Genomic DNA, 26509 nt, shown 5'->3' on the forward strand with positions numbered 1-26509 from the left:
TGACAAGTACTGAACTCCTCTAGGAATTTATGCAAAAGCTTGATTAATTAGGAAGATTCCTGGTCCCCGCAGAAGGTAAACTTTGGTTCTCCTTTCAGCTTCCCACGGATGGCTTGTGAGCCCATCTATCACTCCCTCATTACTTCCCTGCCTCAGTCCCTAGCAGCCTACCAGTCTCTGACCCGGCCAGCTGTACAAGGAGGCAATAGGAGCCTTCCAGTTCTGCTTTCACGGCTTCCTTGCCAGGGGCGCCCGCTGCTTCTTCCTCCCCGCCCTCGTGGGCCAGGAGGCTGGCCATCTGACCCCCAGGTGCCCATGAAGCCTGTGGGTTCAAGACCGGCTACTGCTCCCTGGCCCGCGGCCTGGCGGACCCACCAGTTCACGCACGCAGGGCTTAGGGGGCAGACCTGCTGGTAGTCTGTGGGCAAGCCTAGAATCGCCCAGGGGCGTGACGACCCTGTGTCTGTGCTCGGATTTCCAGGATTCTCCCGATTCTCCCAGACAGTAGAGGCGTCTAGGACTTCGAAACGGGCAATGCCCCAGGGCGCGCAGAGTCCCGGTGCTAGCCTTGTTCCAAGAGTTTCTTTCCGATCTGGGCCTCGGTCTGACGCCCTCAGCCCTTCGCAGGAAACCGACTTCCAAACCCGGGCTGGGGGTGTTGGCCAAGGGCTGAACTCCGCCCCCAGGGGTCCCTGATCTTTGCCCCCGCCCCGGGCTCTGCGCCTCTGGGAGAAGCACCGGCTGGCCTGCGGAGCCGCCTTTTGTGTGTTTCGCTCGGAGGTGCGGGAAACCTCCCAGGCGTTCGCCGTTGCCCCGGCCCCTCCTCTCGACGTCCCCAGCCCCCCTGCTCCGCTCCGCGTGCCAGCTCGGGATCGCTGGTTCGCTCCCCTCCGCGCCAGGAGGAGGGGCGAGGGCGGGCAGCCCCCTCCCCCGCGCGCGGCGCCCGAGAGGAGCGGAGCCGGGGAGACCCGCAGCCTCCGGTCATGTGGGCCGGACTGCTCCTCCGGGCCGCCTGCGTCGCGGTCCTGTGGCCCGGGACCCCGGCCCGAGGCTACACTGGAAGGAAGCCGCCCGGGCACTTCGCGCCGGAGAGGTAAGAGCCCCGCGCCCCACCACTGCCGCGCAGGGGGAGCGCAACAGGCGTGGAGCAGGGAGGCGCGGAGGGACGCCCCCCCCAGCCGCAGGCATCGGGGATCGGGGCATCCTCCGGGGCTCTGTCTGCGCGGGCTCATCCCTTGGAGTCGGGACAAAGACAGCAACTTGTGCCTTTGGTTGGGTGCCTTTTGTGCGCCCCTGGCTGGGACTGTCCTGCTCAGACTTGGGGGAGACGGAGACCCAGACACTGGATGAGCCCGAGGGCGCCGTGGGGGATGAACCCCTGGAGAGGAGACCCCGGGATATGCCCGCTGATCTCTGGACTGGCAGGAGTTCGCTCCCGAACGTGCCGCCTATGCAGTACCTGGCCTCCCGTGCTGCGCCCGCCGCTCTGGGGTTGGGGGCTTTCCTGGTGTGGACCTTGGAGCCACCGGCGTCTGTCTGGGTTGTGCCTCGGTTTCCGCCGCTGTGTGCGAGGGGGTGAGGGGTGCAGGGCGTGCCCCTTCGCTGTCTTCCCCAGGGCCGCCCTCCCCGCGTGTACCCCTCCCCAGCGGTCGCGGGCGATGAGCCTGTGTGCGTGATGCTTGGAGTGAGGGAACACGGTGTCAGCGGGCGGCCTGGCCGGCGGCCACGTCCTCCGGGGGGCGCGCGGCAGGGGCTGCCCCGCCAGGCTCGCAGCTCGCACGTGTGTTCCGCAGCCCCCGCCAGTTCCTGCTCAGATGATGCGGGCTGCGCGGTGGCTCACGGCCTCCCGCCACCTGTCTTCTGGTCACCGCCAGCCTAGGGAGGTTCCTTGGGACGCTCTAGCGGCGCTCCACCCCTTCCTACCTGAAGGTGCAGCTCCACCACCATCTCCCAGAACCCTGCCATCCGCCGCTTTGGTGGCACCGCCTGTCTCTTTCAGAGCCTCCAGCGGCTCATCTGGTTAGCTCTGAGGAGGTTGGAACTGCGGCCCCTCGCCGGCCCCTCCCCCAAGGCTGCTGCCAATATCGCTCCAGCAAGGGGATGGTGAGGCATCACTGTCGGACACCCGCCGCCCCATGGCTCTGGAGACAGTTTCCCTCAGGCTTTTCGGTACTGCCATGCTCCCCCGAGCTTCCCTTTCCAGAATCCACCACGTTTGCTACAGGTGATTCTCCCCAAGAATAGGGCAAACGTGTCTCGTCCCATGTTCCCAGTCTGGGGCAGGACCAAGCAGTGGTGAGTGCTCTGAAAGTGCCCAACTGGCAGAAAGACAGTCCCCCAGCCGCTGGACCAGGGCAGAGCACAGGGGCTGCATTTATTGCCCTCTGTGCAGCCCATCTAGGGAACCAGGTCCAGTCACCATCCGTGTCCCCCCAGGCTGCTGAGATCGCTCTCCCCTGCCTGGAATGCTCTCCCTCCCTCCCCTTTCACTGGCTGCCCCAGCTCCTCTTCCCACCTGAACTGCAGGGCTGCACTTCCAGGAAACCTCGCCGCCCTCCTCTGGGCTCCAGGGCCCATCCCACTACGACCCTGTCAGGCTGTATTCTTATCACCTGGTTCTTTATCTAACATTCCTTGTAGGTGGGACAGTGGCATGTTCGTGGCTTTATGTCCATGCCTGTTGAAGGACTATCTGGATTTCTGTCCTTTCTGGACACTGAGTTCTTCACTCCCAGCTTCAGAGTGTTCCTGGTTGAGCAGACCCTCTTTTGGGGTGCCCTGGGGTGCCCTCCGTCCCCTTCTGCCGACTTCCCTTCTCAACTTTTCCCTCAACAGCCATTTATTGAATGTGTATTATGTACCAGGCATGGCTGTGGGTGCTGGGGTGAACAACTGCAAAGAAGACCTGGTCCTCAGGGAGCTGCAGGGGAGAGACAATGGGCAGTCATCAAATTAGCAAATAATATCTTGGAAAGTATTATGGCCAAAAATAAAGCAAGGGTAGGGTAGAAGAAAGGCCTCTGTGAGAAGATGAGCAGAGACCTGGGTGAAGGATGAGAGTGAGCAGGCTATGTATCGGAGGAAGAAACTTCTCAACAGAGGGAGCTGCAAGTGCAAAGATCCTGAGGCAGCCGTCCTGGGGGCTCTGCATCCTGAGTTCAGAGTCCTCTTTCCAGGTCACTCCTTGTGTTCCTGGGGCAGACATCCATAGGAAGCTGGTATCTGTTCTCTCATACTTTTTCTGTCCTGCATCTCAGAAATACTGTGTTTTTCTTTGAGAACTTCCCATTGTTCTTCCCGGAGGGTGCAGGGGGTCTGGAGAACTGTTTGCTGATCTCGCAGACTGGCTGGGAGGCTTTGCTGTTGACCAGTCTCTCCCCTGTACAGAATGTGCGAAGTGCTCTCTCCTCTCTTGCAGACGCCGGTTGGGCCCCCACGTCTGCCTCTCTGGCTTCGGGAGTGGCTGCTGTCCTGGCTGGGCCCCCTCCATGGGCAGTGGGCACTGCACCTTGCGTAAGTGGCCGTCACGTGCCCAGAGCCCTCTCAGTGCGCATGAGCAGGGTGCATTGCCAGTGCGCAGTCCCTGGTCTGAGGGGCAGATGGGGCCCTGGTCCCCAGCTCCTTAGCTGCCTTTCTCCTCTCAGCTCTCTGCTCCTTTGGCTGTGGGAGTGGAATCTGCATCGCTCCCAATGTCTGTTCCTGCCAGGATGGAGAACAAGGGGCCACCTGCCCAGGTAAGGCCACAGCCCGCCGGTGACACTGAGATCATGAGCCAGACTCTGGGCACTTGAGACTGACACTAACTTGTCATTTTCAACCCTGCTGTGAGGAAGGCATTTGCCCATGTTAAAGATGACGAGTCTGAGACAGATGTTTTGTCTTACCCTGGGCAGCGACAGTAGTCAGTGGCAGGGCTGTTTGCCTCTAGGACCACCCGTCCAACAGGACTCAGAAGGAACCCCAGGGGCAGGGGGCTGGGATGGCCAGCTGGTGCCCGTGGCGTTGGCAGGTGCTCACCAGTTTGGTGCCATACCTGTTTCAGAAGCCCATGGCCCCTGCGGGGAGTACGGCTGTGACCTTACCTGTAATCATGGTGGCTGTCAGGAGGTGGCCCGAGTGTGCCCTTTGGGCTTTTCGATGACAGAGACATCTGTCGGCATCACGTGTACAGGTGAGAGGCCTGGGAGCAGGGGTGGGGGGACTATGTCTGCTGCAAAGATGGATGCCAGAGAGCTGGAGGGCCAGGCTGAGCCTGGTGTTATCTCTCAGATATTTACTAAGCTCCTCTTGAGGGCAGGAACTGAGCTTGGGCCAGGGGTCACAGGACAATCACTGCTCTTGTGGAGCTTCCAAACATGGGCAAGGGGACAAGGACAGGTCAGCTCAATGTAACAGGGACTGTCATTGGGAAAGTGCAGGGTGCTGGGGTCATAGTGGCGCCTAGGTTGGGGGTGGGGTGAGCAGGGATAACAACATTTGAAAGACGGGCAAAGTGAAACTCAGTGATCGTTCTTTTGTAAGAATATTATTTGCTCGTGATTTTTAGAAGTTCCTACAGGCAGAATGTGTTACTGTCCCCAGAGGCAGCTCCTGTGACGGGTTTCTTGCCCATCTTTCCAGGGCAACGAAAACTTTTTTTGAGTTTTAACTTTGTAAAAATACAATTTCACTCTGTGAATAGAAAAGTAAATGGTAGTTTATTTGCAAACACTTGGAAAGTGAGGGTGAAAAGATGAAAATAAACATCCCCGGGAGCCCCACCCAGAGATCCTTGCTATTAAAATGAAGTATTTTTCTGCCCTTTTCCCAGGTGTGTGTCTGTCTGTTTACATGTGTGTATAAGGCATGCTTCTATGTGTGTTTTATAAAGTTGGGATCATATTTCAGCTGTAGTTTTTGTTCATTAATTTTCCCACTTAACTTTATAGTAAGGGAATCCCCAAATATTCCTTTTGACATAATTCTTTTTTAATTCAGTACTGGGATTGAGCCCAAGGGAGCTTAACCACTGAGCCACATCTCCAAGCCCTTTTTATTTTTTATTCTAAGACAGGGTCTTGCTAAGTTGCTTAGGGCCTCACTAAGTTGTTGAGGCTGGCTTTGAACTTGAGATCCTCCTGTCTCAGCTTCCAGAGCTGCTGGGATTGATCACTGTGCCCAGCTTGACATAATTCTTAACAGCTACCTCTGGGGCTGCTGTCGTTGCTGTCTATACCCAGCTGTTGATCTTCCCTCTCTTAGGTGGTCTGTAATGTTTTGCTACTATAAACAATGCTTCAGTGAAGAGGCTTCTCTGTTTCCCAGAACTCTTGGTGGAAGGGTCTTGCTCAAGGTGTCTGGCTCTTGAGGCTGGTTGCACCGTGTCCTCTGGAAAGGAGAAGGGGTGAAGCCACTGATCTTCCCTCCATGCCTTTCTTGGGGACTACTTTCCACCCATGCACCTCACTGCAGAGGCCAACTGGGCCAATGAAAGCCAGAAAACAATGTCAAAGCAAGCTCCGGACAGGGTAGTGCTGGCCATAGCCTTGAGGGGTCCCCCTGGCACGGGGTTAGTCAGGGTGGGCTTCTTAGGGAGGGTGGGCATGGTTTCAAAGGGCCTGCCCCAGGGAAAAGCACTGAGATGCCAGACAGAAGGCCCAGCAGCGGCCACAGAGAGTCAGAGGTGTCCTGTGGGCATGAAGGCCAGGTGGTAGGGAGGCTCAGGTGCAAACCGAAGCGGGCCGAGCTGGTCCTTAGCCCTTGGAAGCCCCGCTGGTGCATGGGGAGGGACGCCAAGCCACAGGATCTGGGGAGTTCCGTCCCCCAGCTCCCTGGCCCCCGGGCAGAACTCCTTTGTGCTCCGCAGCCTGGTCTCCACCACCTCTCCAGCTCCTCCATAGGATCCTGAGCTTCAGCACAGGCCCTGCCGTCTGCAGAGTCCCGCTGCTGCCCTGCCCCTTCTCCACACGTCCCCTCCCGGGCGCCTGGTCCTCGGGGCCCACAGTCGCTGCTCCGTGAATATCAAGTCAGTGACACTGTGGGTCATTTAATCATCCTTGCTGCCACTGCCCCTGCCTTGGGGACCACTGGAAGCTCCTCTGTGTCCGCTGTCCTTTCTCGTCACCTGATCTGGGTGTCTGGCGGGCGTCTGGCGGGCATCCGTCTCTCCTTCCTGGGGTTTCTCCCAGTGCCGCTGTCTTTCCTGGTGCCTGCTCTTTCTTCCCGGGGGCTGCCCGGGCTTCCGTGCTGCCAAGGGCAGGCCCAGCGTGGACACGTGTTCCGCCTGGCTCAGTTTTCCCGAGCGATGGGCATGCTCGGAGTGAGCCTGCAGCCTTTCTCTCCCCAGATATCGATGAATGTCTGAGTGCGTCCTGCGAGGGCCACTGCGTGAACACGGAGGGCGGGTTCGTGTGCGAGTGTGGGCCGGGCATGCAGCTGGCTGCCGACCGTCACAGCTGCCAGGGTGAGTGGGCAGAGGAGAGACGGGGGTCTCCATGTGGCTGTGCCGAACCCTAGGCTGGCCCTGCATGGCACCCTCTCCACACCACAGTCCTCTGACAGACATGCTGTACCAGCCCCATTTTGCAGATCAGGAAACTGAGGCCCTGGCTCTGAACCATGACTGACTGGAGTGCCCTGCTGCAGGGTGCAGGGATGGGCGGGGAAGCAGGCTCACTGGGTGGAGGTCCCCCAGATGAAGGAGGGCTGGGAGGGGCCTGGCTGGGAGCACATCTGGGGGCCGTGTGGAGCCTGCTGCCCGGGGGTCATTGGCCTCCTGCATCCATTGGTTCTCCCTGCCTTGGTGCCTGGGGACACCCAGGCTAGAGAGCCCCATCCCTGTGTGGTAGCTTGGGGAAGAACAAGGCAGGGATGGGCCTGAGGGCTGTGAGAGCCCAGGAAAGGGACTTCCCTCCTACGTGAGCGGAAGATCTACGAGAACTGCTCGTCTTTTTCAGGTGACATTGACACGAGTTATATAAGGAGACAAAACACCCCCCTTATACTGTGCTGTTATTTCTTTACCTGTGAAATTCTCATTAAGCGTAAATAAGCTTTCACCACCTGAGAAAAACAATAAAAGTCACAGGTCCTCCCTCCATGGCCGCCCAGGGCCTTCACCAGAGACTGACCCTGGTGCTCCGCCTCAGTCAGCTCCGCTGCCGGGACACGTCCTGCCGTCTGGTGGTCCAACCACAGGGATCTCATCTCCCGGTTCTGGAGGGCCGGCGGTCCAAGCCCAGGGCACTAGTTGATGTGATTCCTGGTGAGGACTCTGCCTGGCCCTCAGCTGACAGTCCTGCCGTGTCCTCGCAGGATGGCAAAGGAGGGAGGGAGGGAGGGGAGAGGCAGCCTGGTGTCACTTCTGAGGGCGCTAATCCAGTCACGAGCGCCCCCCCATGCCTCCTCTCACCTACGTGTCTCCCAAAGACGGCACCCCGAGCGCCATCACAGGAGTGTGAATCTTGGGGGGCACAGCTCAATCGGAGTCCCCAGCCTCAGTCTAAGCGCCCTGCCTGCTCTGCTGGCCACACGCGCTCAGAGATGTGACAGTCCCTTGTCCCGGGTACCCGGCCCCATGCTTCACATTTTGTCCCTGAAATTATGCCCTGATGGTGCCACTGTTTATCTCCATGGTGTCAAGAAATTAAGTAACTTGCCCAAGATCATGTTAGAACTGGGACTGGAGTCCAGTCGTTCTTCCACTTTCCCCTTTTCCTCCTCAACTGTTGGTCTTGAAGGTCTTCCCAGCTTTGGGTAAATACACCCGCCTTGTTGCTTTTACCTACAGCCTGGTACTCCGCAGGGCAGGTGTCCCAGGGCTTGCCAGCTCTGACTGGTGAACAATTTCAAGCAAGAGCCCCTGGAAGCTTCTGCTGTAGGAACTGAGTTTTGAAGTAGGCATAGGAGTCTTCTAGCTGGACGAAGGAAGGGCATCCAGGGCAGACAGGCAAATGGGCCAGGGGGCACACGCAAGAGTGGGTTGTGTTTGGAAGATGGCGAGAACTTAATTAAGCTAGTGTGAGGGCAAGGGACTGGCAGGGATGCAGGATAGACCAGAGCCGGGATTTTTTTGTACCAGGGATTGAACCCAGGGGCGCCTAACCACCGAGCCACATCCCCAGCCCTTTTTATTTTTTATTTTGAGGCAGGGTCTCACTAAGTTGCTTAGGGCCTCGCTAAATTGCTGAGGCTGGCTTTGAACTTGTGATCCTCTTGCCTCGGCCTCCCAAGCTGCTGGGATTCCAGGTGTGCGCCACCCCGCCCAGCCAGGGCTGTCTTTAAAGGCCTCTGCAGTCAGGGTGGGAATCACAGAGAGCTTGGAGCAGGGAGTGGTCAGATGAGAGGTGTCCTTAGGCAAGAACATCCCAGAGGTCCTGTGAGGAGGCTGGGGAGGAGCACAGGTAAAGGCCGGGAGACACATTAGAAGCTGTACGTTCTCCAGGTGGGAGGGGCAGGTGGTCAGGGCTGGGGTGAGGCAGTGAGGGAGTCTGGGGCCTTTAGACTGGACATGGGGGTTAGGGAGCTCCCCCACAGCCCTGAGTGGGGTGGGGACGGTGCTGAGGAAAGAGGGACCACACGTTTCTACACTCCGCGGGGAGGTGAGTGCCAGCCGGTTCTCTCCCCTCAGACACTGACGAGTGCCTGGGGACCCCGTGTCAGCAGAGGTGTAAAAACAGCATTGGCAGCTACAAGTGCTCCTGCCGCCCCGGCTTCCATCTCCATGGCAACCGGCACTCCTGTGTAGGTAAGGTCAACCCTGTGGACTACACACCTAGGCTGCCAGTCAGGAAGATGGACAGGGTCAGTGCCTGGACCCGGAAAGGTCAACATTTGGACCTCTGGGTCCCCTGGCACCCCAAGGGTTTGAGCCTCTGCTCTGTCCCAGGGTCCACGCTGCTCTGTGTGGAAGACCCTGTGCTGGCCCCTCCTGGCCGCCGGCCCCCGCATCCCATTATGTATCTCCTTGCTCCTTCCTCTCCCAGATGCACCCCAAGGATTCCTCTCTGCTCACCCCTTTTTTGGCCGCCTTTGTTCCCCTGGGTGAACAAAGCACGTTATGTCTTGGTTCCTCTGGTTTAGGAGGAGACCCCGGTTTCCTCGGTCCATTAGCAGAAATTTCCTGAAAGAGACTGGCGTGCCTGGCTTGAGCTGGGCTGAAGGTGGGGTCTCCCGGGCCTCCAGAGGACTTCCTTCCGCAGAGTTAGGTGTCCTTCCTGAGGTCCCTTCTCAGGAAGAAAATGGGTGTGGAGACGAGAGCCCCAGCAGCCTCGCTCCCGTCGTTCACGCTTAATCACGGCTGTGAGGTGCTGGGATGAGGGGTGGGTGCACCTATTAGATGACTGCTGGATGCATGGCCCTCTGGCGTGACTCTGGCTGGATCTTGGCCTCATTGTTAGCCCTCTGAGAAGCTGGCGGGAAAACTCCCCCAGTCTTTGGACTAAGGGATGGGGGAAGGCGGGCTCCCCAGCCGGGACTAGCCGCTGGGTCTCCCGCAGACGTGAACGAGTGCCGTAGGCCGCAGGAGAGAAGAGTCTGTCACCACTCCTGCCACAACACCGTGGGCAGCTTCCTGTGCACCTGCCGGCCTGGCTTCAGGCTTCGAGCGGACCGCGTGTCCTGTGAAGGTGAGTGCGGGTCAGCCCAGCGCCCAGGCCTGGCCGCCCAGCGCCAGGCCCTCGTGGTTCCGTTCTTGTCTGTTGATCCCGGCGCCGCCTTCTTCCTCCTGTTTCCTTCCACTTCTGTCTTCATTTTTCCAAATGGTAAAGAGGAAAGAAACCAGTGGTCATAGAGGAAGGTGTGGCATCGGAGGCCCAGTCACCAGAGCTCCAGGGACAGCCGTGTAGCACAGTGGTGCCAGATGGCTCTGCCGGGCGTGGGCGCCCGGGCGCTCGTGTGTGGTGCAGCGTGGGCGGCCGGTGCCGCTTCTCGGTGTGCGGGGAACCCTCCCCGGCAGTGCTGCAGAGCTACCTGGCCACCTCCCCGTGGTCCCGGCCCTTCCCGCTGCCTCTCTCCCTCGCCTCTCCCTTGCTCTCCGGCCTCCTTCTGATCCAAGTCCATCCTTTTCCCTCTCCCTCCCCCTCACCTTCCTCTCTCCCAGTTTTTCTGACTTTTTCCTCCTGGTCCTTCAGACCTTCGGGTCATGGTCGTGCTGTTCCTCAGCGTGGGCATCAGTGTCCACGGGCAGGAGCCTCCTCTTGGGTGCCTCCATTGTGAGACTGGAGAAGACTGGGCCAGGGCTCAGTCCCCAGCTCCAGCCGTGTGTCTCCAGGGAAGCGGCAGCTGGGTGGGGCCACTGGGGACACACTAGCCCATCAGGACATAGGATCTGGGGGACAATTAGTCCCAGGATGGATCCCATAGGGCTCGGGCTCCACCAGGCTCAGGACAACTTGTGTCCACCTGGGGCCAGAGAGGAAGGGGACCTGGTGAGTCTGGTCGTGCGGCATCTGAAAGCCAGGCTGGCTGCGGCTGGAACCTCCTGCTCTGTGGGGCTTTTCCTTGTGTCTGTCTCCCACCTGGTCGTCACGGTTGGAACCCTGTGCCCGTGTCGTGAGGTCCAGAGACAGTAACTGGTGGTGGAGCTGAACCCCGCCTGACTTGACCCCCACCTGCACCCCGCCGTCTCCTCAGGAGACCCCTGTGCTTCTGTTCCAGCTGTGCCGAAAGCTGCGCTGGCCCCATCTGCCATCCTGCAGCCCCGGCAGCACCCCCACAAGATGTCTCTGCTGCTGCCGGAGTCGGGCCGGCCTGCCCTGTCCCCAGGACACAGCCCTCCTCCTGGGGCCCCAGGGCCTCCGGCAGGAGCCAGGACCACCCGCCTGCCACCACCCACCCTGGCCCCGCCCACGCTGTCCCCTTCTGCTCCTACCTGGCTGCTCTCTACCCTGATGGCCACCCCAGTGCCTAGCGCCTCACTGCCGGGGACCCCCAGACCTCCCTCCTTCCTCCAGGGGGAGGTGGTGGGGACCCCTTCCTCACCAAGGGGCCCCGAGAGCCCGAGGCTGACCACGGGGCCCTCTCCCTGCTGGCACCTGGGAGCCGTGTATGAATCAGGAAGCCGCTGGACAGAGCCCAGATGCTCCCAGTGCTGGTGCGAGGTGGGTGTGAGGTGGGTGCGAGGGCTCCTGGCTCTCCTGGCTGGTGTCGGGGTTCCGTGGTGGCTGCAGCTCCCGCTGTGCTTCCAGGATGGAGAGGTGACCTGCCGAGAGGTGAGATGCGAAGCTGCCTGCTCCCACCCGCTTCCCCCCAGAGACGGCGGGTGCTGCCCCTTGTGCACAGGTGAGATGGGGCCTGGGAAGGACGCGCCCGGCCCTTCCGTCCCGCCCTCCTGCGGCCCAGGGCTGTCCTGCACTTGTCCCTTACATTGGAATCGCTTGGGGGACTGAGGGAATCACAGATGCCTGTGTCCCCTGGGTTAGCAGCTCCAGGGGGGTGAGAATCTACATGTCTAACCGACTCTCAGGGGCTGCTGGTCTGGAGACCACACTTTTATCCCCCAGTACTGGGGTCGAATGCTGGGGTGCTCTACCACGGAGCTGCATACACCCCCAGTCCCTTTTAAGTTTTTATTTTGAGACAGGGTCTCGCTGAGTTGCCAAAGCAATAAGGCCCTCTCCTGCTGTCACCTGAAAGCCTTGTATAAACTTGATCCTTGAACTTGTGATCCTCCTGCCTCAGACTCTTGAGTTGATGGGATTACAGGTGGCACCACCAGCCAAGCTCTGGGGATCACGCTTTGAGAAGCCCTTGTCTCTGCTGTGGTACCCCTCAAGGGGAGCCGTTCGACTCTGAGCATCCTTCTTGAGCTTCGCTAATTCCCCGAGTCTCCAGACTCACTCTGCCCTCTCCTTCCCCCACCCCACTCCCCTCCCATGACTGTTTCAACTCCTGGCCTCAGGCTGGGGGTGTGGCCTCACCTGTACAGGCCCTGGGTCCCCTCCCCGGCCACCAACCACAATGAGCTTACAACTTTCCGTTTGCTTCCTATGGCTGCTGGGATAGGGACCCAAGCTTCTCAAAATTTGCTGTGTACACGAATTGCCCAGACTCTTATTCAAATACAGTCTCCCAGTTGGTAGGTCTGGGATGGGCCTGAGAATCTGCGTGTCTCTGAATCCCCTGGTGATAAGATGCAGAGGTTGCTGGATCTTGAGCAGCAGTTATAAAGTTTTCCCAAGGGGCTTGGGAATATGGCTCAGTGGTAGAGCCCTTGCCCAGCCTGCCCCGGATTCAATCCCCAGCCCTACAAAAAGAAAAGCAGTCTTGCCGAGGTTCGATGTCGAAACATACATTCACTGATTTTACTGATTTTCTTAATGACGTCTTTTACTGAGCCCTGGATGTAAAGTACTGGGGCCACTTTGTGCTGAGCATGCAGGTCCTTCCAAGTCTCCCACTGGGTGGCATTTCCATTTTATGGTGAAAGCAGCTGAGTTCTGGAGAGGTGAAGTGGCACGTCCAGGGTCACTCAGGCAACCTGAGCCGGCAGGCTAGGTTTGAGCCCAGGGCTGTCCTGTCTTTCCTGCCTGATGGGAATAAAACGCTGTCCTCTCCAGACGGTGTGGCTTTACCAGATGTGAGAGGACCCTCCTGGGGCCACCGCAGCCGATCCTTGCAGACGACCATAGGTTGTTCCCCAGGGTTCCCCTGTTGTCCCACAGTCCAGGGAACCTGCTGAGGCATCCTGGACCATGACGGAAGGGCCAGGTGCGGTATGCCTGGACAGGCGGACACCCGTTTCCTCCCTGAAGAGGCTTACACCCTCCTGCCTCTCCCCCAGGCTGTTTTCACAGTGGTGCCGTCAGAGCTGAAGGGGATGTGTTTTCCCCTCCCAGTGAGAACTGCACTGTCTGTGTCTGTCTGGTAAGTGGCACCGATCCCCAAAGACTCCTGGGTGTTTTCTTAACCTTTGGGGGTTTTAGAGAAGGGGAGCGTCCGGATGTTAAAGGTGAGCTTCCCCCCCACCCCCGGAGGGAGTGTCCCCAGCTGTGGATTTTCGTCGGAACCTGTAGAACTTAAAAGGGTGGAGGCAGCGTCCAACGCGGAGGCTGCAGGGCGCCAGAGGTCTCTGCTGGGCAGAGAAGAGCCACCAAGCAACAGGGTCCATCTGTTTGGGAGGGAAGGGAGGGAATTCCCTGGAAACCCCCGCTCCAGGGCGCCTGCTCTCTCCAGGCAAAATATTTGCCAGCACAATAACAGGCATTCAACTGGGAGGGAGAAAGCTCCTGTCCACGCTGGGCTTGTCCAGCAGATTCTGCTTGAAGCAAGTTCACTCCTGAAAGGACAGTTATTAAGTGCCTACTGTGTGCCAGACGGTGCCAGGTGTTGTCACATGTATTTGATCATGAGCACCCACTGTGTGCCAGAGCAGAGTTGGTGCTATCCATTTGATTCCTTGTCCGGGGTTCCTGGGACCAGCTTTACTGTCCCTATTCTGCAGATGCAAAGACTGAGGCTGGGAAGTAGCTGAGCTGGGATTTGAGCTGAGGTCTGAATGGGTCCAATGTCCAGCTTTGTCCACCAGCCTTCACTGCCACCCTCTGACCGTCTTTAAAAAGGGTTCCTGGCCTGACATTGATGGTAGAACTGGAGCATAAGATCAGGGGCATGTGGACAGCTACCAGTACCGAGTTCTTCCTGTGTGCCAAGCACATGGTGGCCCAGTGTCATGTGTGACCTCATCCTGTATATGAGAAGGAAGCCAATTCTACCCATCTCACAGACAGGGAGACTGAGGCTCAGAGTGTGGTGTACTTTGCCCAGAGTCCTGTTGGTAGAGGAGTATACACTAGAACTCACATCTGGTTGATTCCAAAGTTGATTTTTAACTTCAAGTTTTAAAAATTTGTTCTAAAATTTAATTCTTTGAAGAGCCAGTAAGAGCCACTAGGGTCCAAACTCTAATGCATGTGAAGGTGCAGGAGGCTCTCCTGTCCTATGGGAGGGTCCTAGGCTCTCCACTGCCCAGTCTCCTTGCTCTTGGTGGTCTGTCCTGGCCTTTCTCAAGAAACCATGTGTCTTGGAAAGGTAGGTCTTCTGAACCCCGCTATAATAACACAGGAACAGGTCCCTGTGACCGTGCGGGATTTGAAGTTCTCAGGTGGTGTTCTCTGGGTGGCTCTCATGATGGAAAGGTGTGGTGGAAGGAGGGAATGAGCTGGTCTGTGGGGACCCGAAGGTTGGCAGGACCTATGCATCCTCCTTCCCATGTCCCTCTTCGACCTCCTCAGGCTGGAAACGTGTCCTGCATCTCCCCCGAGTGTCCTCCTGGCCCCTGTGAGACCCTCCCACAGTCGGATTGCTGTACTTGTGTCCCAGGCAAGTGACTCTCTTGGAGATTTGCTTTTCTGTGTGTGCAGGGAGGGTTGTCTTGTGTGTGTGTTGGGTGGTGGGCGGGGAGAGATGGGGAGAGATTGATTTCTGCTTTGGAGATTCAGATCGAGGGAAGCGTTCAATTGCCCTCTTTTATTGCGCACCTATTATGTACCCAGTGGTGTGGATGCTGGACTGCGTTCACTGCCAGGCCCGCCCCCTGCCTCAGGACGTAGGCAGGAAGGGGTTCACAGTCCACCCTTGGCATTGCTTGGTGGCTAGATGTGGAGGGATCTCTCTTTACCACCAGTGAGCTTGTCTTTTGTTAAAACATGGTTCTCTTACCTGAGATGAACTCGCCATTGTCACAGATATTCCCTGCCACCCCTGTGCCCCTCGCTGTGTGGGCACCCGCCGGCACTCCATCTCACTGGATCCTTGTGTCAGCAGTCTGAGGGAATACTGTTCCATGCTCCCTTCTACAGATGAGAAAACTGAGGCTCAGAGAGGTCAAGTCACGCCCAAAGACACATAGCCAGTTAGTAATGGAGCAGAACTTGAACTCGAGTCTGCTTTCAGAGCTAGCATTCTTCTAAAATATTTTTTCTTAACTTTTAAATGTCATATTTTTATTATTTTTTTTGAATAGTTATATAGTATCCACGGGTAGGAACTGTTATCCCCATTCCACAGATGAGAAAAACAGGCTTAGAGAGCCGTAGGTATCTTACCCAGTGTCACACCCTAGTGCATTGCGTAGCTGGACCTTGAACCCAGGGTATGCGACCTTCAGTCATGTTCCTGGGCTGGGGATGGAACCCAGCTAACACAGCTCCGTCTCCAGCCCTTTTACGTTTTTATTTTGAGACATGGTCTTGCTGAGTTGCCCAACCTGGCCCTGAACTTTCCATCCTGCTGCCTCAGCCCCTGCGTAGCTGGGATTTCAGGCCTGCACCGCCGTGCCTGCCAGCCTGGGCTGCTTGTCCTAGGCTGTTTTTACCCTTGGGGGAATCTTCAGGTCCAAGGCTCTCCCGTCCCCCCAGGCTTTTGTCATAGGTGTCTGCGACATTCCCCCCACCCCCTAATTTTTCCTCTTCCTCTTTAGTTCTTTGGGGCTTCATTACCTTTTGGGATAAAGATTTGTTTTTGCTTTTTCTTTTGGTACCAGGGATTGAACCCAGGACCCTTGACCCTGAGCCACATCCCCAGCCCTTGTTTATATTTTATTTAGAGACAGGGTCTCGCAGAGTTGCTTAGGGCCTCGTTAAGTTGCTGAGATCCTCCTGCCTCAGCCTCCTGAGCCTTTTCTTCTAGCTGCCCAGCCCCAAGGCCTTGAGCCGCTTCTCCCTCTCTCCCTGCAGTGAGGTGCTATTTCCACGGCCGGTGGTACGCAGACGGGGCCGTGTTCAGCGGGGATGGTGACGACTGTACCACCTGTGTCTGCCAGGTAGGGTGGCCGAGGTGACGGGGAGTGGGTGGGGCAGCAAGGAGTTTGCCCGGGATGCTGTGACTGGGGAAAACAGGCCATGGGCACTACAAGGGAGATGTCCCCCAGCCCCAGGCTCCTTGAAGCTCAGCCATTGGTAGAGCTCCCGCTGTGTGTGGGGACAGTCTAGGTGGGCGTGGCCAGGTCAGCCTTCTGGGAGGAGGGGTGCTAAGCAGGGACCTGAAGGGAGGAGCTGAGGGCTGTGCCAGGTGAGCATCACCTGGCAGAGGAGGAGCTGGAAGACCCAGGGTGGGGTCCTGGTGGGGATGGAGGCTGGTGTTAGGAGAAGCCAGCCGGGCAAGCGGGACAAGCAGGAGGAGGCCAGGGTTGCTCCCACCCGCACCTCGGAGGGAGAGGGAAGGAGATCTGCAGCTGGGGATTTTGTGGCCGAGTGACAGGACCAGACTGGGCCTGGGACGACTCTCTGGCTGCAGAGCGGGTGCAGATGGGACAAGCGGAGGGCAGTGGGGCTGGGCGGAAAGGCTTCCAGGAGGCAGGGCGAGAAGGGAGGCCCAGCTAGGGCGGGGGTGCCCCGTACAGCCCCCAGGAGGGACGCGCCGCCCTGCCCGAGAGGGGCTGGGTGGGCCATGGCCGCCCGCCAGCCTTCCTCAGCCCTCGTGGCCCAGACTGGGGAGCTGCCCTCACTGGCCGTGCCCTGGGCTCTCTTCCAGAAGGGGGAGGTGGAATGTTCCTTCACGCCGTGTCCAGAGCTGGACTGCCCCCGAGAGGACTGGTGGCTGGGCCCCGGCCAGTGCTGCTTCACCTGCCGGGAGCCCACGCCCACCGCAGGTGAGGCCGTGCCAGGGCTACACCGGGCCAGGACTGGGGTGGCCCACGAGGGAGGCTGGGCTTCCCCGCCAAGACGGGTTGTGTATGTGTGCCTGTGTGTGTGTGTGTGAGTGGACGGTGTGTGTAATTTTGTGTGTGCGTGCTTTTGTGTGAGTGGTGTCTGGGTATAACTGTGTGTGTCTGTGTGTGTGTCTTTGTGGTTTTTAGTGCGCCTGAGTGCGTGTGCGTGTCTGTAACATCTTCGTATGTACATTTGTGTAGTACATGTGCATTTGTGTGAGTTGTGTCTGGAGAGCATGTGTGTAGGTTTGTGTGTTTGTGTGTGATGTCTGTGTGGGTGTGTTTGTATGTGGAAGCATGTTCGTACAAGTTTGTGTGTGTCTGTGAGCATGAGGGGTCCCCCATGTTGGCTGGCAGTTCTGCCCACTGTCTTCCCTCCCTTGCTGTCCCTGGCCAGGCTGCTCTCTTGATGACAACGGGGTTGAGTTTCCGATTGGACAGATCTGGTCACCTGGTGATCCCTGTGAGTTATGCATCTGCCAGGTGAATGACAACCGGCTCGCCTTCAGCTGCTTTACCCGGCTGTCCCGCCTGCCTGGCCCAGAGGAGGTCCCCTGTCCCTCCAGAGGTGGAGCTACCTCTGACCAGGCCTCGGTCTCCCTCCCAGGAAGGGCTCCTCCTGTCCTGGGTGGCTGGTTCAGGACAGTGCAGTTGGCTTGTGCAGGGAGCAGACCTCAGAGCCCTCCCAGAGGGTCGCCGGGGCATGGCTGGCTGTGGGCTGGGGCCGCTGCTCTGTGAAGCAGCTTGTGTTCCTGACCCTGAGTGCGTGTCTTACCGGAAGTGGTTCAGGAGAAGGTGCGTGCCAGAAGTGTTTAGCTCGTCATTTAACCGCACCCTGGACTCCTTTCTACTTTAGAGGAACTGTGAGTCCTGGGAGCTTTATTTCTCAAACTGAGGTCCTCGCACCAGCAGCAGGGGCCTGTGGTGGTCCCCTAGGACATGCAGTCTCTGTCCCTGCCACCTCTCTGGAGGCAGAATGTGCATTGTGACCTCCAGGAGATTAGTGTGCACACCAGCGTGCAGAAGCCAGGCCTGCAGACCTGAGAGCCTCAGGCCCTCACGAAGCTGGAGCACATTTCCCGGGCATTAGAGTGTGAGGAAAGGCCATTTCATGCTGTTTCCCTCCTTTAGGGCTGATTTTGTCACTCATTTTACAAGAGGGTAAAATAAAGGGGTCATAAACATTCAGATTCTTTTAAAAAAAGAAGGAAAGAAACCTTGTCTGGCATTTTTCTCTTCTGAAATAGACATTTCCGGCAGGATGGTTTTCTATAAAAATAGGATTTTATTGTACTCTCTAGGTCGGGGTGAGCCAGGGTTCCAGGGAAACACTGAGAGGAGCATTTGGATGGGGTGGTGGCGTGGCCTTTGGCTGCTGCTGCAGAGGGACAGGAAGCTGAGGAGACTGAAGTCCCAGCTCCGACCTCCCCTCTCCTGAGATATGCCAAACCTGCCGGGAAGGCCCCTGTCACTTCTCCTACGCAGCCGGTCCTCTCTGGGGGGACCCGCCACCTCCCAGCTGCATCATGGCGCCCTTGAGGGCGAGCCATGGCTGGTGTGCAGAGTTGCCTCTTTGGGGCGGGAGGCAGGGCCTGGCATCCTGGTGGGTCTTAAGGAGTTCCTCCTTCCTCCAGGCAGATGGCTCGGTCAGCTGCAGGAAGACAGACTGCGTGGACTCCTGCCCTCACCCCATCCGAATCCCTGGACAGTGCTGCCCAGACTGTTCTGCAGGTAGCTCCCGGCCCAGGCCCTGCCCCCGAGGCTACGGTGCTCAGGGGATCCCAGGCCCAGGCCCTCTGCACTGAGCACCCGTTGAGCCTCCCAGCAACCCCATTTTACAGAAGAGGAAACTGAGGCTCTGAGAAGTGGAGCAGTTTGCCCAAGGCAGGCGCAGTCTGGGGGTGCTGGCAGAAGAAGCAGACTGAGGGCTATAGCGGTCTGGGTGGGCGACACAGGAACCACATCCGCCAAACGACTAGAGAACAGTGAGAGGGAATGAAAACAAGGCTGACCTTTTTAATAGTAATTTTTACCTTTTTCATGATCTCAAAATTAAGTTTGTTGTCAAAAATTAAGAAAATAGAGAAAGAAAAAATTTAAAGTTCCATCACTGCTGCTAATCCTAAGGTTACACACACACACACACACACACACACACACACACACGCACACGCATTTGACAAACGTGTGCTGTGTGATGGGGTCTTACGAAGCCTTCCCCTATGGTGCCGTCCCCTGTGTTCATGCGTACAAGTCACGTGATGACGGTCATCATGGTGGAGTCCTTCGAGGGAGCCTGGGGGTGGCAGGAACCAGAGGCTGTGGTATGGGGTTTGGGTTCAGCTGAGTGGGGAGGGGTAGGGACCTACTGCCTCCAGGCCCTCCTCCCGATGCCGCCTACCCTCTGCCCACAATCTGGGGTGACAGCACCGAAGGCCAAGGTCCTGTGATCCCCTTGCCAAATCCAGTGCAGAAAAAGTCAACACCAGTTCCCCAGGGCCTGGCCCCTGGGGCATCCGCACAGGGAGGCGTGTGGCCTGACCGTTGTCATTTAGATAAGCTTCAGACCTTTGCCCCGGCTGGGAGCCTGGTCACCGCGTCCACAGCCCTGGCAGCTGCTCACCACGTGCTCTGTTTGGCAGGCTGCACGTACACCGGCAGAATCTTCTACAACAACGAGACCTTCCCGTCCGTGCTGGACCCGTGTCTGAGCTGCATCTGCCTGGTACGAACCACCCTGACCCGACCCCTGGCTCTGGAAGTGTCCCAGCCACCGACATCAGTTCTGACCACAGAGGCCAAACTCAGCCCTCTCAAAAAAGGGTCACTGCTGGGTCCTGGTGGAAGACGGCTCCCTCCAGCCTGCCCAGGGGGAATCGTTAGCTAGGACCAGGGAGCTGTATCACACCATGGCCGGTTGATGTCCTCTGCTTCTGGGTTACCAGGGAGTGTCTTGGGGGCCAGTTCCTTGCGAGTGAGTGTAAGAGGCGGTTCAGGGACTCATTTCATTCTTGCGGAGGGGGTTAGGAGTACACACAAGCATTTCAGGATTCCCTGTGCACTGTCCCTGTTCTCAGCACTCGGATGCATGAACTACTCAGCAGGTGGCTCAGGCCTGTCATCCCAGGCCAAGGCAGGAGGATCCCAAGTTCAAAGCCAGCCTCAGCAACTTAGTGAGACCCTATGCAACTCACCAAGGACCTGGCTCAAAATAAAAAATAAGAAGGGCTGGGGATGTGGCTCAGTGGTTAAACGCCCCTGGGTTTAATTCCTGGTACCCCCCCAAAAAAAGCCTGACCTGAGTGAATTGGAGGGTTCCATGAGACCATCCCTCATTCTTTCTAAAGAGAGAACAGAGGCACAAAGTCCTTGGCTCATGATTCCACAGCTAGTAAATCAAAATGCAGAGCACGGGGCCTTGCTCGGGGGTCCCGGTGTACACCCCTGAGCGTCCCAGGAAAGACCCGGTCAACAGCACACAGTGTAATTCGGTATTTGGATAACGAAGCGGAAAAGCCCCTTGCGCTCGTCCTGCCCCTTGGCGGCGGGCGGTGTGTCCTGGGTGTTGACAAGCAGCGTTCCGGGGAGCTCGGAAAGGGGCAAGGCGTACAGAAAGATGGAGACGCTCGGGGCACACATCCGGGGCCCCTGGTGACCCACCGCTGCTCCCCACATTCAAGCACAGCCATGGCTTCCAGGAGCTCTGGCGCTGTGTCTTTTCTTCCCCTATCTCTCTTTCAATTTAAATTTTTAATTTTTTCCAGTGCTGGGGGTGGAACCCAGGGTGCCACGCGCGCTGGGCAAGGCTCTGCCCGGCCGCACCCCCGGCCCCTTGGGGCTCTTGGTGCTCCCCTGCCCTGCGAGGTCCGTGCACCCGTCCAGCAGGCGTCCGTCGGTGGATGAGCCTGTGGACAAGGCCAGGCCCTTGTCCTTGTGGGGTGTGCGTTCTAGCAGGAAGTGGACCCTAACCAAGTCCATGCCACCACGGCCACCCCGCCGCGGACAGCTCCCTGGTGCTGCCCCCCCCCCCCCACTGGGCACTGAGGGCTACGTGGGCTGCGCCCTCCTGAGTGTCCCATCAGCTGCCCTCTGTGAAGGGCCGGGTGTGTTTTCTGTGTCCTGCAGCTGGGCTCGGTGGCCTGTTCGCCTGTGGACTGCCCCATCGCCTGCACCTACCCTTTCCACCCAGACGGCGAGTGCTGCCCCGTGTGCCGTGGTGAGTGGGCCAGCCGCCTGTGCCCGGGGCTCTCCGGTGGCCCTCGGCTCTTACAGGCCTGTCCCCTCTGCTCTGCAGACTGCAACTACGAGGGAAGGAAGGTGGCGAACGGCCAGGTGTTCACCTTGGATGATGAGCCCTGTACCCGGTGCACATGCCAGGTGAGCTGGGCCTGGCCCGGCCGCTTCCGGCCACCGGGGAGCCCCTGAGCCAGCGCACCTGCACCCCCCGCCCGCCACGATGCCTTTGGTTCCGGCCAGCTCCCTCCGTGGACGTCCAGATGCAGGCGCTGCCACGCTCAGCCTCACCTGCAGCCCGGGCTGGGGACCTGTGGGGACCCGCGGCTGCCCAGGAGTTTCTGGAGGGCACTGCTGCGGGCGGGCAGGGTGCGCTGGGCTTCTTCACGGGTGTCCTTGTGCTTCGCAGCTGGGAGAGGTGAGCTGTGAGACGGTCCCCTGCCCGCAGGCCTGCCCCGACGCCGCCCCGCGCCCTGGGGACTGCTGCTCCTCCTGCCCAGGTGAGCGGCCCCGCGGCCCGAGTGGCGCCAGCCTCTTCCTCCACTTCGTTCTCAGGAACGAAGGGAAAGGGCTGCGGCCAAGAAACCCAGCTCGGAGAGGGGGCGTGGCTCGCTCACGGTCACACGGGGGCCTGCCCGAGCCTCCTTGAGCCTTAGCTCTACCCTGCTGCGACGGGCCAGCGGACATGTTGTTCACTTCCCGTTCTTTTTTCTTCTCCCTTGTCTTCTTCACCAGCCCTTTTTTCTTTTTCTTCTTTTAATGGCGTCCTGGGGATCGAACCCAGGGTTTCTTTGCCACTGAACCGCATGCTCAGTAACTCAGTTGCACAGGTTGGCCTCAAACTTTTTCCTGCCTTGGCTCCCAAGTAACTGGGGTTTTTCTTCCTTATTTTAATCATGACTTTGAAATGGAATCAGGTTTGTAGAACAGTCATTGCCGGCGTGTGAATGAGGACTCATTCTGTGTTGCTCTATTCCAGGGTCCACCTCCCCTCTTGGTAGCATATTATTAGTGCCACCCCCAGCCAGGCAAAGACACTGAGGCACAGAGAAGGGATGTGATTTGACCCAGGTCACAGTTGGTGGTAGAGCCAGAATTTGAGCCTTGAGTTAATGCTTCTCAGCTACTATAAGGTATCGATTCCTGAAAATTATTCCCTCATCTGTCATTTTGCCCCATTAGGTATGTATTTTTTTTAGATTTATTTTTATTGTAAACAAATGGGATACATGTTGTTTCTGTTTGTACATAGAGTAACAGCATACCATTTGCATAATCATACATTTACATAGGGTAATGGTGTTTGATTCATTCTGTTACTTTTTCCTTCCCCCCCACTCCTTCCACCCCTCTTTTCCCTCTATGCAGTCCCTCCTTCCTCCATTCTTGCCTCCCTCCCACCCCCCATTATGTGTCATCATCCGCTTATCAGTGAGATCATTCGTCCTTTGGATTATTGAGATTGGCTTATCTCACTTAGCATGATATTCTCCAATTTCATCCATTTGCCTGCAAGTCCCATAATTTTATTATTCTTTGTAGCTGAGTAATATTCCATTGTATATATATATACCACAATTTCTTCATCCATTCATCAATTGAAGGGCATCTAGGTTGGTTCCACAGTCTGGCTATTGAGAATTGAGCAGCTATGAACATTGATGTGGCTGTATCTCTGTAGTATGCTGATTTTAAGTCCTTTGGGTATAAGCCAAGGAGTGGGATAGCTGGGTCAAATGGTGGGTCCATTCCAAGTTTTCTAAGGAATCTTCACACTGCTTTCCAGAGTGGTTGTACTAATTTGCAGCCCCACCAGCAATGTATGAGTGTACCTTTCTCCCCACATCCTCTCCAACACCTATTGTTGCTTGTATTCTTGATAATCGCCATTCTAATTGGGGTGAGATGGAATCTTAGTGTAGTTTTGATTTGCATTTCTCTTATTACTAAAGATGGTGAACATTTTTTCATATGTTTGTTGATTGCTTGTAGATCTTCTTCTGTGAAGCATCTGTTCATATCCTTAGCCCATTTGTTGATTGGGTTATTTGTATTCTTTGTGTAGTGTATGTATTTTTAAATTTTTTTGAGATGGGATCTTGCCACGTTGCCTAAGAGTCGGGTCTACAAGCATGCACCACTGCATCTGGCTTGTCCATGTGGATCATTTTTGTATGGCTATAAACAGGACATGACGACTTACACACCATTTTGAAGTATTGCTGTCACCCACAGCTGACCATTTAAAAAACTTGTAAATACAGTAGTCCTTCCTTATCCACAGGGGATACGTTCTAAGATCCCCATTGATGCCTGAAACTCTGAATAGTACTATGTGTGAGCTCTGATACTGCAGCAGTTCATTTGATAACGGAGGTTATTAAGTGACTCACAGGCTGGTAGCATATACAGCATGGATACGCAGGATGAAGGAATGATTCCTCTTTCAGGCAGGTCGTAGTGAGATGGTGGGAGATTTCACCACGCTACCTAGAATGGTGTACAATTTCAAAGGCATACATTGTTTATTTCTGGAATTTTCCACTTAAAATTTTCACAGTGGTTGACTGTTGGTAACTGAAACTGCTGAAAATACAACCTGGGGTGTGGGGGGACTGCTGTATTCTCTTGTGTTGCTTTGTGTCCCTCCTGTTGACACTTGACTTCTTTCGTTTTACCATTCATAATGAACCTACTGGGAAAAATCTTTGGTGGGACGACTCTTTTTAAATCTTGAGTTGTGTTGGGACTGTGTGGTTAATAGAGGGAGTAATGGGTCACACGATGTCAGGAACACAACGTATACCAGATGGGAGTCCCAAAGAAGGAGCAAACACGGTGACATAGATTCTGCATATTATCCCAAAGGGTTTAGATTTTTTTTCCCTGTGGTTCTGGGATAGAACCAGGGCGTTGCTCATGCTAGGCAAGCACTCTGCCGCAGAGCTACACCCCAACCACGTTCAGAATTTTAACTTCTCCAACTTACTGTGTCCACATGAAGTACCTTAAATGTGGCTGCTTTTAACATTTTCTAAACTTCTAGAACAGTGAATATTTTCATTGACTTGTGGCCTGAATTTCTTCTTGTATAAAATACCTGTTTACGTCCTGTAACCTTCTGAAGGGTGCTTTCTGAAGTTTGGGTGGGTGTGGTGCTGGCCACACCCGCCGAGCCAGTGGGTCCGTGCTGCTGGGACTGCTGAACTTTATGGATTTAATTCCTGCTCAGCACCACAAACTCCTTTGCAAGCAGATCGATATCATTCCCCTGGCTTTCTAGAGTCCCTGGTAGGAAGCGTGCCAGGCAGCGTACTGAGCATCTTGCTTGTACTGCCTCATTGAACTGACTGCTCATGGAACATTCTGGAGCGGCTGCAGTGGGGATCTCCATTGTGCAGATGGGAGATAGACGCTCCGTGGGTGGTGTTGGACTCAAGCCCAGGCCCTGCTCTCTTTCCTTACTCTGGGCTCTCCTGCACTCTGCTCTCTTGGCTCCACCTGGGGAACCTGAGGCCGGAGGAGGCGATGGACGCAGCCTGCCCCTCGTCCTGGTAGCGCTGCCTCCGCTGCACTGTGCCTGCGAGCTGCTTCCTGACGAGAGCTCTCTGAAGAGAACAGCTTCTGACGGGAGCAGACTAGGAATCGCTTCCTTTCCATCATTCAAAGATAATACAGCAGATTTCTTTGAGATCTAATTCACAGACCACAAAATCCACACGTCTAAAGTGGTTTTCAGCCATTCACAGAGCTGCTGACCATCCTCGGGATGATTTTGAAACGACAGCATTCCAGTTTTCTCAACATGCTGGATGACGTCCGTCTCCCCATCAACCTTGCTTCAGGATTTTTCTCTCACTTCTCATTCTCTGTTTTCTTTTGGCTTAACCTTCCCCTTCTGTGTTTATTTTTCTCCCATGTACTGAGCCCTTGTGGTGCACCAGGCTCTTGGTCAAGACTTAAAAAAAACATTTATTTTTTCGGTGCTAGGGATCAAACCCAGGGCCTTCTTTGCAGGTGCTGAGCTATACCCCAAGTCCTAAATTTATTTTTATTTTTTAGGATAGTTTAAGTTCACGGCACAATTGAGTGGGAAGTACAGAGTTCGCACATGCCGCTGGCTCTGTGATGCTCACCCCACCTCCCTGCTATCAACAGCCCACCCCAGAGTGCTCCATTGTTGTCCTCAGTGAACCTGCACTGTCATGCATTACTATGGAAGTTCACAGTTTACAGTAGGGTTAGGCCCAGACTCCCTCTGCACGCTTTCGGTCGGGTTTAAGTCATTATTATTGTGCCCGTTTTGCAGATCAGAGCATGGAGGCCCAGGGAAGTTACATGTGAGGTTGTACTGCAAATCCCTGGCAAAAGCCACTCTGGTGAACTGCCTCCCTCTATTCATGTCCCTGGAGGCGGAGGCTGGCGGGTCCTCCCCAGGTGCACTGAGTCCCCCTGGGGAGGACGAGCATGGGTGTCTGTCCCGCGTGACTTGTCCCAGAGCCTCCCCAGCCACTAAGGAAAACCTTGTATGTCTGTTTCCCCCACTTCTCTCTAGATTCCATCCTTCCTCTGGGAGAAACTCAGGTGCTCACCCCTCATGGAGACGTGACCGTGGGCAAAGCTGCTCGGAGCCCCCGTGGAGACACCCAGGTGCCCAGCAACTGCAGCTCCTGCCCGGGGCCCTCGCCAGCGGTGCCTCCAAGGCCAGCGCTCCACCTCCTCCAGCTCCTAAGAACAAACTTGTCCAACACGCAGACTTTACCCTCGGGCCCCTCAAAAGCCCAGGCCCCACCCTCACCTCCCCTGAGGCCGGGGGATACTTTTCCGGGGGAGCCCAGAGCCTCCCAGCGCCCTCGGCTCTCCCCAGGACCTTCCACGCCTTCGGAACCCTCCACTCTACCTCCAACCTCTCCAGAGGCCCGTCGGCCACTTCCTGTTACTCCAGAGCGCTCCTCCTCAGCCTCTGGGGCTCAGACAGTGTCCAGGAGACCTCTGCCTGCCAGCCTCTTGACTGAAGCGTCAGCACCTTCCACGATAGCCCCTGGCCCCTCAGAGACCCCCACCACCTCCCTCAGGCCTCACAGACTCTCCGCAGCCCTTGTGGCTACCACTCGCCCTGGCCCCCAGCAGCCCACAAAGGGGACTTCGAGGGAGGAAGAATCCACCATCTAAGCTGGTCACCATGCCTGGGAGACCCCAGACAGACGCTCTACTAGTGGCCCAGGAAGCGTGCAGGGCAGCCCCCGGGCAGCCCTGGCAGAGGATGCCAGGGCTCGGCTCTCAGAGGGCTCCTGGTGGGGATGCAGACCCCCAAGCTGAACGCGACCTCGTTACTGAGAAGCATTTGGAACGTGCCGTAGGAAGCACACAGCTGGTGTTCTCCGTGCCAGCCAGCAGCCTTCCTGGACGCGGGCCGGCCTGTCTTTGGAGAAAGGCTGGGTGTGCAGAGCCTAGGGGAGGAGCCACAGGGGCCTGGCCGGCTCACCTTCCCTGAGGTTCCTGATTAAAGGTGTCTCGGTTTCCCCAGGCTCCCCGCTCATTTGCATCTCGCCCTGCGGGCAGGTGGGAACAGTGCCCCACATCTGCAGGTGGTGAAGCCCGGCTGCCATCCTGACCCCCTGCTGGGGAGGGAAGCTTGCCCCACCCTGA

At 56.9% G+C, this 26509-nt stretch overlaps 1 protein-coding gene across 4 annotated transcripts; it reads left to right on the forward strand.

Moving 5' to 3' along the window:
* On the forward strand, positions 1-26384 carry VWCE (von Willebrand factor C and EGF domains). 4 transcript variants are annotated; one of them, XM_079104221.1, is made up of 21 exons: positions 331-1093; positions 2000-2224; positions 3419-3513; positions 3645-3734; positions 4043-4171; positions 6326-6442; positions 8609-8725; positions 9477-9605; positions 10636-11078; positions 11166-11259; positions 12761-12843; positions 14211-14302; positions 15658-15739; positions 16450-16567; positions 17025-17110; positions 18262-18358; positions 19270-19352; positions 20753-20843; positions 20922-21004; positions 21270-21360; positions 25416-26384. In XM_079104221.1, the coding sequence occupies exons 2-21, from the start codon at positions 2136-2138 to the stop codon at positions 26030-26032; spliced, it is 2826 nt and encodes a 941-aa protein (XP_078960347.1). In that variant the 5' UTR covers positions 331-1093; positions 2000-2135; the 3' UTR covers positions 26033-26384. The 4 variants fall into 4 exon arrangements, with proteins under 4 accessions (XP_078960349.1, XP_078960347.1, XP_078960348.1 ...); XM_079104222.1 differs by lacking the exon at positions 2000-2224 and having other exon boundaries at positions 17025-17090; positions 18266-18358; XM_079104220.1 differs by lacking the exon at positions 2000-2224 and having other exon boundaries at positions 332-1093.
* Positions 26385-26509: the final 125 nt, after the last annotated feature.

The sequence above is a fragment of the Sciurus vulgaris genome (genome assembly GCF_902686455.1).
Source record: "Sciurus vulgaris genome assembly, chromosome: 11".
NCBI lineage: Eukaryota > Metazoa > Chordata > Mammalia > Rodentia > Sciuridae > Sciurus > Sciurus vulgaris.

What these genes read in the sequence shown, in the direction of transcription:
- VWCE (XM_079104220.1), top strand. Translation starts at nt 984, where the DNA reads ATGTGGGCCGGACTGCTCCTCCGGGCCGCCTGCGTCGCGGTCCTGTGG. An exon ending in CAACCGGCACTCCTGTGTAG is followed by an intron (nt 8,726 to 9,476) that starts GTAAGGTCAACC and finishes GGTCTCCCGCAG; the next exon opens with ACGTGAACGAGTGCCGTAGG. An exon ending in GTACCACCTGTGTCTGCCAG is followed by an intron (nt 15,740 to 16,449) that starts GTAGGGTGGCCG and finishes GCTCTCTTCCAG; the next exon opens with AAGGGGGAGGTGGAATGTTC.